This window comes from Branchiostoma floridae, chromosome 19 (assembly GCF_000003815.2).
Source record: "Branchiostoma floridae strain S238N-H82 chromosome 19, Bfl_VNyyK, whole genome shotgun sequence".
Taxonomy (NCBI): domain Eukaryota; kingdom Metazoa; phylum Chordata; class Leptocardii; order Amphioxiformes; family Branchiostomatidae; genus Branchiostoma; species Branchiostoma floridae.
Genome location: NC_049997.1, coordinates 10,547,963 through 10,561,181, shown reverse-complemented (window position 1 = coordinate 10,561,181; position 13,219 = coordinate 10,547,963). Strand labels below are relative to the sequence as shown.

At 40.7% G+C, this 13,219-nt stretch overlaps 1 protein-coding gene across 1 annotated transcript; it reads right to left on the bottom strand.

The window, feature by feature from the left end:
• Positions 1-3,270: 3,270 nt before the first annotated feature.
• On the bottom strand, positions 3,271-6,245 carry LOC118406464. The gene is made up of 3 exons (XM_035806517.1): positions 6,226-6,245; positions 5,127-5,373; positions 3,271-3,745 (listed from the first exon to the last, which is right to left on the bottom strand). Exons 1-3 carry the CDS (start codon positions 6,243-6,245, stop codon positions 3,410-3,412), a joined length of 603 nt encoding a protein of 200 aa, XP_035662410.1. The 3' UTR covers positions 3,271-3,409.
• Between the last annotated feature and the right edge of the window lie 6,974 nt (positions 6,246-13,219).

Below are 13,219 nucleotides of genomic sequence, written 5' to 3'. Positions count from 1 at the left end.
TATATTGAAACCAAATGACCTAGAATTCGGCATGAAGGTGTGTAGGACAAGTGCCCACAGTACTTCATTTTCCCATTGAGCAAACATGACTTCAAATTGTTGAATTTGGGGATTTTTTCAAGGATGAAGATGGATTGCAATATGCTGTATTTGCTCCTAAGCAAATGTCGGCCTTTCTAGTGTTAACTTAAGTTTGTAGATCTGGGGTGTCGGCCTCGTAGAGGAATTAGCTTTTACGGCTTTAAATAAATGAATAAACGTGTGTGTTTCTACGTTTGTGTTGTTCAGTAACAAGGACAGGTTGGTTTTTACGTGTGGCCTACTGTGTTCGAGTTATGCTAAGAATTTTGTTCCTTTTTAGAATGTAGGAATTTTATCAAACCTAAATCTTTCTCCATCAGTAGAATATATTTAGCTATAGAAATTTTATGCCCGATGTTTTATGTACCATGAAAAAAAACGTTTTTTTTTGCGCTCAAAGATGTTCTATCTAATGGATCGAAAGCGTCATCTATCAACCTTTATTGGTACTGCAATCACAGTAGAACTGGAACACATCCTATTGATTCGGTTCGATTTTATATTGGATTTTAATTTCTAATGAAAATTCAATTTCGGCTTGATATTAAAATCACTACGTTGTTTGCTTGCATATAGCGCTTACAAATATAAAACATAACTAGAAAGGCCAACATTTGCTTGAGAGCAAATCTTCCTCCCTGTGCAACAATAGTATGGCTGAAATATAAATAAAAAATTACTATACGTACAAAATACAAACTTTTTCCATGTTGATATGCGCCACGTGTCTATAGATTATACAGCCATAAAAGCGTAAACTGTGATAACAAAAGATGTTTTAACATCACACGTATAGAGATACAGGAAGACGTTTTATCTACATCAATGAAAAAACGTGAAGAAATCTAAGAATGTATTAAAAGTTTCAAAGAATCTAAACAAACAAAAAAAATATAAAGAAAAACAACTTTCATTGGCTGATATAAAATAGGTATATTTTGAATCGTCCAGGGCTTATATCTATGATTTGCAAGGATCGACAAGCACAGTTTTAAGCATAAACACAGAAATTTATTTTCTAATATCCTAAATGATACACTACGTATACAACCCCAACGTTCCACCTACAAAATACATAAGAACGTGCAAGAAATACATAACATTACATAAGTTCATGAAGGGACAAATCTGTACGCTTAACATATAATTATTAATATTAATATTTTTGAGAATCTACAGCTAAGAAATCTAATACAAAAGTATTTATATGACCTAATGGTAGTGCATGTCTTCGTGCGACCAGACGCCTGCTGGTTAAAAATTTTGGGGCACCGATTTTTTTTTACGCCTGTTAAAATCAAATCCGGGACCCGGCGACAAAAATGGACGCCATATCCTACCAGTTAAACCCACAAAATGTACTACTCTATTGGTACTTGACAGGAACACCGCAACAAATTTGTGGCTTATGTGCAAACAGAACCGTAGGATAAAATTAAGCTAAGGGCACAACCCGCTGTCTAAGTGCCAAAACATGGGCAATCTTTTGGGATCCGTGATGAGTACCGCCTCCGTACGAAATCGTAGGGAATCCGGAGGATTTTGGAGCACACAGACACGCGCGCCGTAGAACGTCACACGTACGTGCAGGCAAAACTTTGTGTGCCATCGGGCTGCGGATTCGCCCTCAGTACGTGTCAGAACGTTTTCAGAAATACGTGGCGGACGTGGCCTACAAAAAGAACGTATGGACAAATTGCACGTACGGTGGGTTGTGCCTCTAGCTTTATCCGGTGTCAATCTAGACTTAGCACTCTGCAACACACCCAGGTATTCGAAACTTGAGTAAATAAACCATTGATTATCACTTTTTTACAGAAACACTGAATGTTATACCTAATATCAACGATTGAATTATACAAATTGGTACCGTGACACAAATAAATTCTACATCAATGACTATGAACACATACGTTTCTTACTAGTTCATCTTCTCAGCTTAAACTAATTAGACATAGAAACAGTAAAGGTGATAGGATGTAGGATAATTCTTTTTACACAACCAGTAGGTACTTACATTGCTTACGTTTCGATGTCTCTAAGACACCTTCGTCAGAGCTTGTGATAATTATTATTTTCGAATCTTTTAAAGACATTTATGCTTATCGCTATGTGGCAATAATCGCTATTACATAATTGTTGATACTGCTGATTCGTCAAAGGTTATGTTTATTCGGATACATGAATGGCATCTGAGCGCGAGTTGGTTTTCTATACAAAGCTGCAGGAAAATGAGGAAGTACATGCTGCATGTAAGTAATGATAACTCAGTCTAATGTCGTAAAATTTCAATTTAAATTGCAAAATCATTAAAAAGATGTGTTCAACCTTCCTGACCAGTTAGATTTCATAAAAAAGGCAGTTTTTTTCATAATTTTGTTCTTTTCCTCGCACCAGTTTTTGTTTGTCCAGAGAATTTTACCAAATAATCGAATTGCCATGGCCTAACTAAGGCGTATAAGACGTCTTGACGCCAACACACCCTGACGTAAGATCAGATTTTGGTTCCATACAATCTCAAACCACATGACATTCTTACAAACAATACTTTAATCCTTTACAGTATACCCTACACTCCAAACATAGCAAAAGGTCCATTATTCTAACAGAATAAAATTGTCAGAATCCTTGTCAGTAACATCTAAATAGAAATGCCATTTTTTTCGAGAAAAGGACTTTTTACATTGTTTTATGAAGACTAGCTATATAGACTCATTTTGGTCTTTCTGTGTCGGCGTGGATTGGTTACCGAGAAAGTACCTGTGACGTAAGTCGACTATACAAACTAACGCTGCAGTACATTACAAGCGGGTCCGTATGGGGGTTATTAGGTTCACAAAATGATTATTGCCGAAAGGACATTTGAGGTAATTTAGCCAAACGTCGTATAAAAATTAGCCTCGCTTCTGGAGTGAAATGCTACCTGAATGAATTGTGGTGTGAAGTGTCCCGTGCAAGTAATTTTAACAGATTATGCTTATCAACAGATTCGAACTCAGGACCTCTCTCTCTGCGCAACACTACCCCATCTAAATTTTTAAGTGTCTGTCTATTATGGTGAAGTAATCGTTACCCCATAGTTTCTGTCTCCGTCTTGTGGAAAATCTTTTTTAGAATTTTTTGGCGACGCCTCAGGGTCTAGCCAAAAAGTATAGTGTGCGTCCGTTTGACAAGAATTCCCAAAATTACGTAGGCATGTCAGGAATTTTTCCCTGCATGCGTAATACATGTTGTATCATCTGAGTTTTCCCTGGGGGGTTGTTTCATAGACGTTTGTATGTGATTTTGTCTGTTGTAAGGACAGAAGCACAGATTTCATGTTTAACAGTCAACGGTGGCGCCAGAGCCGGAGGAACGCCTGGCGCATCTCCCTGTTCCGGTAGGCATAGATGATGGGATTGGAGAAGGTGGCGACCAGGGAGAGGAGCACTGACAGTCTCTGCCACACCGCGTCAGTTGGTGCGCCTTCCTCCACCCCCACGGTACCCATACGGAGCATTGTGACGCTGTAAGGAATCCAGGTTGCCCAGAACACCACCACAACCATCATGACCGTACCGACCGTTCTCAAGCGCTGTTGGAACTCCGGAGAGAGGAGCGGACGGGCCGGTTCAGGTGCAGGTTTAGCCGGCAGCTGGACAACAACGTTACGCCGAGGGTCATCCTGTAACGGCAACATGGTCAAAAGTAAGTTTAATTTTGGTCTTCTTGCTTATTCTATAAAATCGCTGCTGTTTGTTCCACGATGTTGTAACTTGTCGAAATCTTTAGATATCTTAGGCAACGTCCTATGATGTCGCCATTGTGGCTCAAAGCTTAAAGCGCCGATGTATCAAAACAAAGGACTAAACTGGTCTACCTGTGTATACACGTATTTTGCATGTATCAAGCGTACAACAACAGGTTAAATAACAACTAAGAGATCAAGTAAAAGCTTGGGGCCATGTGGTCTTAGACAATATAGCAAAGTGCAATACCTAATACATATTTACTGACCAATGATTGATTAAACCACCTAGGGCACTCTAGCCCTGTCATATGAAATGAATGTCAAGAATGCAATGTACCTGAGTGTGCTGTTTCGAGCTATGTATGATTCTTGAGAAAGCCACACACAAGGCGAAACTTCGTGCGGGTTTGAAGAAAATTCGGAAAGCTACCTGGCTACAGCGCACATTCTAAAGACCAGGCAAGAGTGTGAACGGCTAACTTTGCGTGTGTACGGTTAACTAGTGTGTACCGTTGGCTAGCGCCTGTACAACTGACTTGCGTGTATACCGTTGACTAGTGTGTACCGTTAACTAGCGTTTGTAGGGTTGACTAGCGTATGTAAGGTTGACTAGCGTATGCAAGGTTGACTAGCGTATGTACGATTGACTAGCGTATGCACGGTTGACCAACGTGTTTACGGTAGAATAGTGTCCGTACGGATGACTTGCGTGCGTACGGTTGACTACCGCATGTACGGTTGACTAGCGTGTGTACGTTGTAAATAGTTTCTGTAAGGATGACTAGCGCATGTACGGTTGACTAGCGTGTGTACAATTGACTAGCGGGTGCACGTTTGACGCTCGTGTGTACGATTGACTAGCGTGCACGTGTGTACCGTTGACTAGCGTTTGTACGGTTAACTAGACTAAGTGTATCTATGGTTGACTAGTGTCTGTGTGGAGGACTTGCGTATGTACGGTTGACTAGCGTGTGTACGGTTGACTAGCGTGTGTACGTTTGACATGCGTGTGTACGTTTGACATGCGTGTGTACGTTTGACTAACGTGTGTACGGTTAACTAGTGTATCTATGGTTGGCTAGTGTCTGTATGGAGGACTGGCCTATGTACGGTTGACTAGCGTGTGTACGGTTGACTAGCGTGTGTACGTTTGACATGCGTACTGCTACTTGTAACGTCATGAGTATGACACATAGGAGATCTAATTTGGCTTATTTTGCACAATGTCATCAAATTAATTAAATGGAAGCATATATGCATTAGTTGATCTGTGATAATGACTTTTTTACTGAAATGATAATAGAAAAGAGCATACTTGGACAGGTGGTTCTTCTTCAGCTCCGGTCTCATCGTCCATCTGCAAGCCGAGGTTGACGTGAGCGTGGCGAGGGTACGCCCACTTGTTCCCAAGGTCTGTCGGGCCACTCTCGTCCCCAGGTTTTTCGGCAGTAGTGAGTTGAGTCTCCACTCTTGATGTTGACGTTCCCAGAGTCCTCTCGGCCAGCGGTGCGGGCTGCAGATTCCGAACGATGGCCTGTTGACACCTAACCTCGCGCCAAATCCTGAAGAAGAGAAATTATACTAATTAGTCGAGAAAGTATTCAATATAACATGGCGACCTCCACCGATTATAAGTCCCTATTTCATGTTCGTAATTACACCGTAACATGTAGCATTCGGTGATCATGGTGCTCAACGACTTTTATGTGTAACTTAAAGCGTTCTGTTCGGTCAAACATGAAAACACACACATACCATGTATGTGTTTTGATGTGCGGGAGGGCAACCTTCAAAGATGCATTTTGCACCTGCCTTGCCCTCCCCTTTACTCTGTGATCAATCCAAATAAAAGATAATAATAAACAGGCATTGGACCTAATCTAAAGGAGTGATAGAAAGTATCTTGATCTACCAAAATTAGAGCTTCAAAGCTATTGGCCAATCAAAAGAACGGAAACATATGCGCGAGCAGAGGAATTAAATAAAGACATTGCAGGGACATTGCTCTTTCTACTAATCTTCATAGTGCGACTCAATATTTGCAGGACAGGGTTTTCTTGTCAATGATATTTTTTTTAATGTTTGGCAGAATGTTGCTGATTTGAAAAAGAAAGAGCCACTTTTCAAGCCACCCGCGTATTTAGCGCTCCAAAATTTGTGATTTCAGAGTCCGACCGGGGCTACATTACCGACGGGCACCGGTGCACTTTTGACAGAAGCATCACCGGCACTTTACCGGGACAAATTTGTGGCTAAGAAGGCTTGCCGAGGCCACATCCTCGACGGGCACTAGTGCATTTTTTCAACAGAAGCATTACCTTTAGTCTAACGGGACAAATTTGTGGCTAAGGAGCCCGGCCGGAGCTACACCTCTACAGGAATAGGTGCAAATTACACTGTAGTATAAGACTTACTTGTAGTAACAGACGAACATCACCACCAAGGTACCGACGAACAAGATGTTAATCAGACCCTGTCTGATCAGCCGAGCGAATCCTTCATATCTGTGACGGTGCAAAAAAAAACAAGAAAAAGAATATTATCAGAAACACAAATGTCATTCAATGCTATTCTAAATCAATGTTGATTTAATTATATGGATGACATTATCTTAGAGCCTCAAAGCTAAGTCTAGCATACACATTAAAAAACGTTGCCTAGGAAGGTAATGGGGCACTTTATTCCAAACTATACATTATTCATTATGACATTAGAATCCGTTTTTCAATAGTCAAGTTTCATTATGCAAGAATTTTTTGCATGTTCATAGCTTTTTTTTTTCAAGCCGACTGATTGCAGATACCCGGTACCCAAGCACATCCCTAGGCCGGCTTCACTTCTCTGTCAGCTTTTGATACTATCCTATGCTGCCGTAGGATCTGCTTGAAAATCAACCCATACCTGCACATGAAGAAGGTCGGGAAGAAGCTGTCACGCCCTCCTTCGATTAAAGGTGGAACTACAGCGATGAAGGCTGCGAGTGCGGCAGCCCCTGTCAGCAGTGCCGTGCGGGGCATGGTCATGATGTTCCGGTAACGCAGGGGGGAATTGATGAACCTGAAGGGGTTGCCAGGCATTCAGTTTAAAAAGCAAACGTCTAATATGACATATTTGTGACATTAGGAGAGTTTAATTGCTTCAATTAATGATCAATTGCTTCTTGCCGAATTTACCGGTCCCTTGACCGGGGGTGGTCGTGGGGGCACTTAGCAGCTGAGCACACCTCCCTCCATCTCACCCTGTCGTGGGCCAAAAGGTGAAGAGACTACTTCTACTAGAGAGATCTTACGCCTTCAGATTTTTTTAATTATTGCGCGTGACGTAATTAGACTACCGTCCTATCACAAAGCTACACAGCTGGAAAGCTATGGCCAAAAAAATCAGGTCATGACAGCAGGTACGATATATTTTTTCTATTAAAATATAAACATAATAAGCATACATGTACCAATAGACAGTGATTATCTACATTTTACTACTTAAATACTACGATTGGGATTGCGTCCAGTCTTAGATTTTTAGTACATTTACGAGGGGTGATCAATAAGTTCTCGGCCTCACCCAGAAATAAAGTACAAATCAAATTTTCAGGCACAATATCATAGTATGAAGCCTTTTATCAATACCCACCAAATTACAAATCATTGGAGTCATTACTTTACAGGCATTCGTTTTTTGCAAATCAGAAGGTAAGTGGCGAGAAAAAAAGTGGTGTGAATTGTGATCAGACATGTGTCGGTCGAGTTCCCCATGCCGTAAATTAACAAAAGACATTGTCAAAATGTTTGATAATGATTCTCTTCCTATTTCAAGCACAAAAAAATTGGGTGTCTGCCTTCTAGGAGCGCAATTTGACCCGCACAGTCAGGTCAATTGCCCAAGTTTTTGTCCTTCTCCCTCACCTAACATTACTGGGTGTCGCCTGAAAAGTAATGATCACAATAATTTGAATTTTGGTACATATTTATATAAGACTTTACACTTGACATCTATGCTTCGAAATCTGAGCTGTGCTTATTATTTCTCGGTGAAACCGAGGACTTATTGATAATCTCACGTACACGTATAAAGTCTTATATAAATGTGTACCAAAATTCAAATTATTGTGATCATTACCTTGTAGACGACACCTAGTAACGTTAGGTAAGGCCCCCTTTCCACTAGGACGGCGATCGTGCTGCGCTCTCACTGCGACCTAAATAACATATGTGAAACCTTCGCTTTCACACCGGGTATATCATACAAAACGTAAAAGTGTGATTGAGAAGACAACAAAACACACAAAGTGTAACAAGATTCGTTTATTTTCGATACAATTCGTTGAACGATGTGTCAAATTGTAGGTCGCAGAGAGAGCGCGGCGAGAGCGCCGTCCTAGTGGAAAGGGGGTATTAGGGATAACGAAAAAAAAGTGGACAATTGAGCTGCGACCTGAAGTGTACGGGTCAAATTGTTTGATCACTTCACCCTTCTTTTTCTCGTCACTTACCATCTAATTTAGAAAAAACGAATGCCGGGAAAGTAATGACTCCAATGATTTGTAATTTGGAGGATATTGATAAAAGGTTTCATACTATGAAGTCGTGCCTCAAAATCTGAGTTGTGCTTGTTATTTCTGAATGAGGCCGAGGACTTATTGATCACCCCTCGTACCTCGCTTGCTATTTCAGAGAAACATTGTTTTCAGTTACCACCGTGATGGCAACTTTAGATCAAATACTTTAATTAAAGAAATGTCATCTTAGATGTTAGCTATATAAAAACAAACTGAAAACAAATACGGTTTTGAAGATTAGCGTTACCAAGCCCACAAAGAGAATATGTTTAGATGCTAACTTCTCCGCTGATAACTAAAAATCATTCAGAGATTTTAAAATGCACGTAGGACTAAATAAGCCTTACATCATCTAAAAGCTCGTAATGACTGCTGTTTAAATCAATCGCTATATGCCTATCGACAACAAACGCAGTCTTGAAGATTAGCGTCACTAATATCCCTGTCACAATTGGCGAGAATCAATTGGACGACGATTCTGCGTCGATCACCCGAACCTCGCTTATAATGATAACTTTATTGCACAACAAATGTTGCACAAGGTACAAAGTATGGCTTATGTGTGACAGGGACGGTTTTCAGGTGAAAAACATGCGCAACCCTATGTCGATCTTAGATATGGCCGATCTTCCATCGATACGCTCAAAGATCGTGGATAATGTGACAGGGGTATTAGGGGCGTGTAACCTACCCACCTGGGTTCTTAGTGGAGAAGTGGACATCTAAACGGTTGGACCTCTAGAATGCGTCTTTGATCGAAGAAACCGTACTTAAGCCAAAAGGTCGAGATTACTGATCTTCAATTAAAAAAGTAAAAATACTCATATCTTATTATATCATATCATATCATATATCATATCATATCAAAACTCTTTATACTTTTTCGTTTCTCTTACCTTTAGGCAGCACTCAAAACTATGGTCGGGAGTTAGTCAGATTTTGTGTTTGAATCCGATACTCAAAACTTTTCGGTGCATAAATCGGTATGACTATTTTTTCATGTATTTGGTATGACCCGGGTGGGGTTAAACCGTCATAAGCGAAACCGTTTCTAAGCGTAGATTTAATGTGTTCGAAATTGAATATTCAATGCGGACATAAAGCAGTGAAATGTATACAAGAGGAAAGTCGATTGAATCCAACCAGGAGCCCTGCATTTTTTGGCAAGATTAAAGCGATTAACTTACAACAGTATCGTCACTCAGTCGATGTAGAAAAATGGTATAAAGTTGCCAAATCATTAGGCTTGATAATCTGCCAGATAAAGAGATTGCAATTGGCCAGGCAGTCACACATTTTCCTTAACGATACTCTTTGACTCAAGAGGTGTTTACACGAATGCGTGTTTAAATCTGTTTTGGATCCGTTTTTTCTCTCTTTTGGTTAAGGATAATTTGGCAGCCGGAGTTACTGCAAGGTTAATAAAGTTACCCATGCGTCTAATTCTAAAGCTAAGGGCACAACCCGCCGTACGTGCGACTACGTGCTGTCTACGTGCCAAAACGTGGGAAATCTTTTGGCATCCGTAAGTGGCAAGTACCGCCTCCTTACGAATTCGTAGATAATCCGACGTATTTTGGAGCACACAGACACGCCGTAGAACTTTATGCGCAAAGAAAACTTTATGTGCCGTGCGTAGACATACTCCTTCCCTGCTCCTGCCAGTCGTTCCCCACGTTTTCAGAACATACGTGGCGAGCGTGGCCTCTCCCCAAACATACGGAGAAATTGCACGTACGTCGGGTTGTGCCCTTAGCTGTTTTCTGTTACATAATTATTTAATGACTTTCTAAAAACGCTATGGAGGAGACTATGTTTTAGCTATGTTTCATACGCGATACACACTTCATACACATGAATAATCCAGATTCCACATTCATATTCAATTGCCCTTTTGTAAACTGTTATTTGTTAACAGTAAGTAAAAATCACACTACCTCTCTAATATTTGAATAGATGAAAAAGCAGCATCTAAAAACAGTTGCAACAATGTGATACATTGAATAAGTGTTGTATTTGGTAAGGTATATCTTATGAAATAAAACATTCAGAAAGGTGTGTCTGAAGGAGATAGATAACATTTTGGATGTTGAAAGAGAAAGCTAGACGTGACGCTACGAGTATCCAGCCAAAAATATGGGTGCGACGATTGAAAAGAGTGACAAGTAACGCTACCAGTATCTATTCTCTAAGATGTGTGCGATGTGTGAAGAGAAAGACAAGTAACGTTACCAGTATCTATCCAGTGAGATGGGTGCTATTATTGAAGAGAAAGACAGGTAACATTAACTATATCTATCTAGTGACATGTGTACGATGATTGAAGAGAAAGACAAGTAACGTTTCAGTATATATCCAGTGAGATGTGTGCGGTGATTGAAAGGAAAGACCAGTAACGTTGTCAGTATATATCCAGTGATATGGTTGCGATGTGTGAAGAGAAAGACAAGTGATCTTACCAGTATCTATCCAGTGAGATGGGTGCGATGATACAGATGGAGAACATCACGAAGAAAAGGTACGCGAAGTGAGATGGGTGCGATGATACAGATGGAGAACATCACGAAGAAAAGGTACGCGAAGCTGGCTGCCACTTGGAAAGGACCACAAGATAGCGACTCTTGTATGACCAGGAAATACATGGCCACCGAGATCTTGCTGACGGCCTGGAAGATGTCGGAGGCTGCCAGCGCACAGAGCAGGACGTTTCCCGGCGTCTGGAGGTCCTCTGTGAGAAGGACGGTCAGCAGCACCGCGGTGTTCCCGCCAACCGCCAGCAGCAGCGAGCCGCCCAGGTACACGAGCTGGAGTTCTCCATACGGGGAACTCGCGTAGAAATACGGCTCCCAGTCAAACTCTGGCGTGGTATTTGTCACGTTCAGCTCAACTGTCGTGTTGTTAGACATTTTCTGCGACGTTAGAACAGGGGCCTTGGAATACATTCACTATAGGAGGCGGAGTGGACGAACGTATATAAGACCTGAACGACGCTGTCGTCTTACGTACACGTCATCTGACGCCACATGTGGGCGTTGCCGTACCGTACAAAGGAAAACATCACATCAGATTTTCCTGATTTTCATTGATATTGCAGTACTTTAGTTTATTCGTTTTAGCTTTGTAGTCAGATATCACAGTAATTTTGTATATTGAATTTGATGAAATTATGGGAAATTCAATTTTAAAAAAGGCTGCTAAAAATTCATATGACCAAAATACTATCGAATCGCCTTGAAACGAATTTTGTTATATTCAGTTTATATTACGTCATATAACGTATTTGATATTTCCTAATTTTCTCTTTCTGTTTAAAGAAAACAATTTTCTGGATAGTATGCCTATGTCGTAAATTTGTTAATTATTGACAATTGAATGTCGAAGTCTCTACTAAAACATAGAATTTGAAAGAAAATCTTACAACAAAAAAGTTTCGTTTTACTCTTAATCAACGAAAACAATCTTTTTGTTGATCCCTTTTGAGCACAAAATGATGGTCGTTATTTTTAGAACCTAAATTCCGCCCAATTGGCCGCTTAACTTAAAATCCAAACATTGATTTATTCAAATTCCCACGAATGTAATTTTTTGTTAATTCTAACCTTGTTTATTACTATTAATATTGGCCTCCTAAACCCGATACTTTGCCTAATACGTCTAGCAACGGGAAAGTGGCGTCGTTTGTGGCGTAACTGGTAAAGCATTCGGCTCGGAATTTAGAGGTCCCGAGTTCGATACCCACTGTCCCCTGAAATTGTGCCCTTGGAAAATGCACTCTACACGCCTACCTTACTTCAACACGGTGTGAAAGCAGGTACCTGACTTCGGTCGGAGAGGTAAAAGAAAAGACTACCTTTAGTTTCTGTTAGTACTGTGTATTTGACACTGTTAATATAAGTTAGTAAGTAATTTGAGTGCAGTGCTACATTGTCCTCGTTTGTCCCGAAAGCAAATAGCAAAAAAAGTGAAATAATACCCCAGCAACCGACTGCAGTGAATGGCTGCATATACCCCAGTCACATTTGGTGAAAAGCGATCGGACGACGAATAATTTTACAAGGTACAAATTTTGGCTTATTTGTGATAGGGACTACTGTTTTCAGGTGAAAAATACGCGCAGCACTCTGTCGATCTTAAGTATGGCCGATCTTCCATCGATTCGCCTAAAGATCGTGGATAATGTGACAGGAGTATGAGAAGACTGAGACATCTGCGTACTTTCACCACTGGCCTGGTTTCTATTCAGATCTGTTCCGTTCTGTTGCTAGGGAATACGTTATGTATCCATCGCCTCCGGATCATCTTACAATGTGTATAAGATACAAGTATTCCTTGCCATAAAGCGTCATTTTAATGAAAGATCGCACGAAAGAATGAACGGAACGTGAGAAAAACACATCCGATTATGGTAATTGTATGTCGATTCCATTATATGGATGGTATTCCCTAGCGCATCTTTGTCCATCTCCTTTCAGAAAATATTTCGACAATCAGTAAAACATCCAAAGCAGCTGCGAAATCAGGTGTCGCATATTGTAAACAAAAAGAAAAATGACCACAAACCACAAAATAACAAAAAAAAGGGATTTGGAATTTGGTGATCGCCCCTCCTATGTAATTACCGAAAATATTTGGAATTCGGTACTCACTCCTCTTATGAAAATATCATGCAATCAAAGGCTCAACCGCGTATACATTACCTGCGTGTAGCGAGACGTGCTGGGTTACCTTCAGATGTTCTCTTGCAAATTTACATATCTTTCATCCGCCTGGTGCTCGAGTATGCCTCCCCTGTCTGGGGCGGTCTCCCGCGAGGTTTGTCAGACGATTTGGAAAACTTCAAAAGACATGTTTTA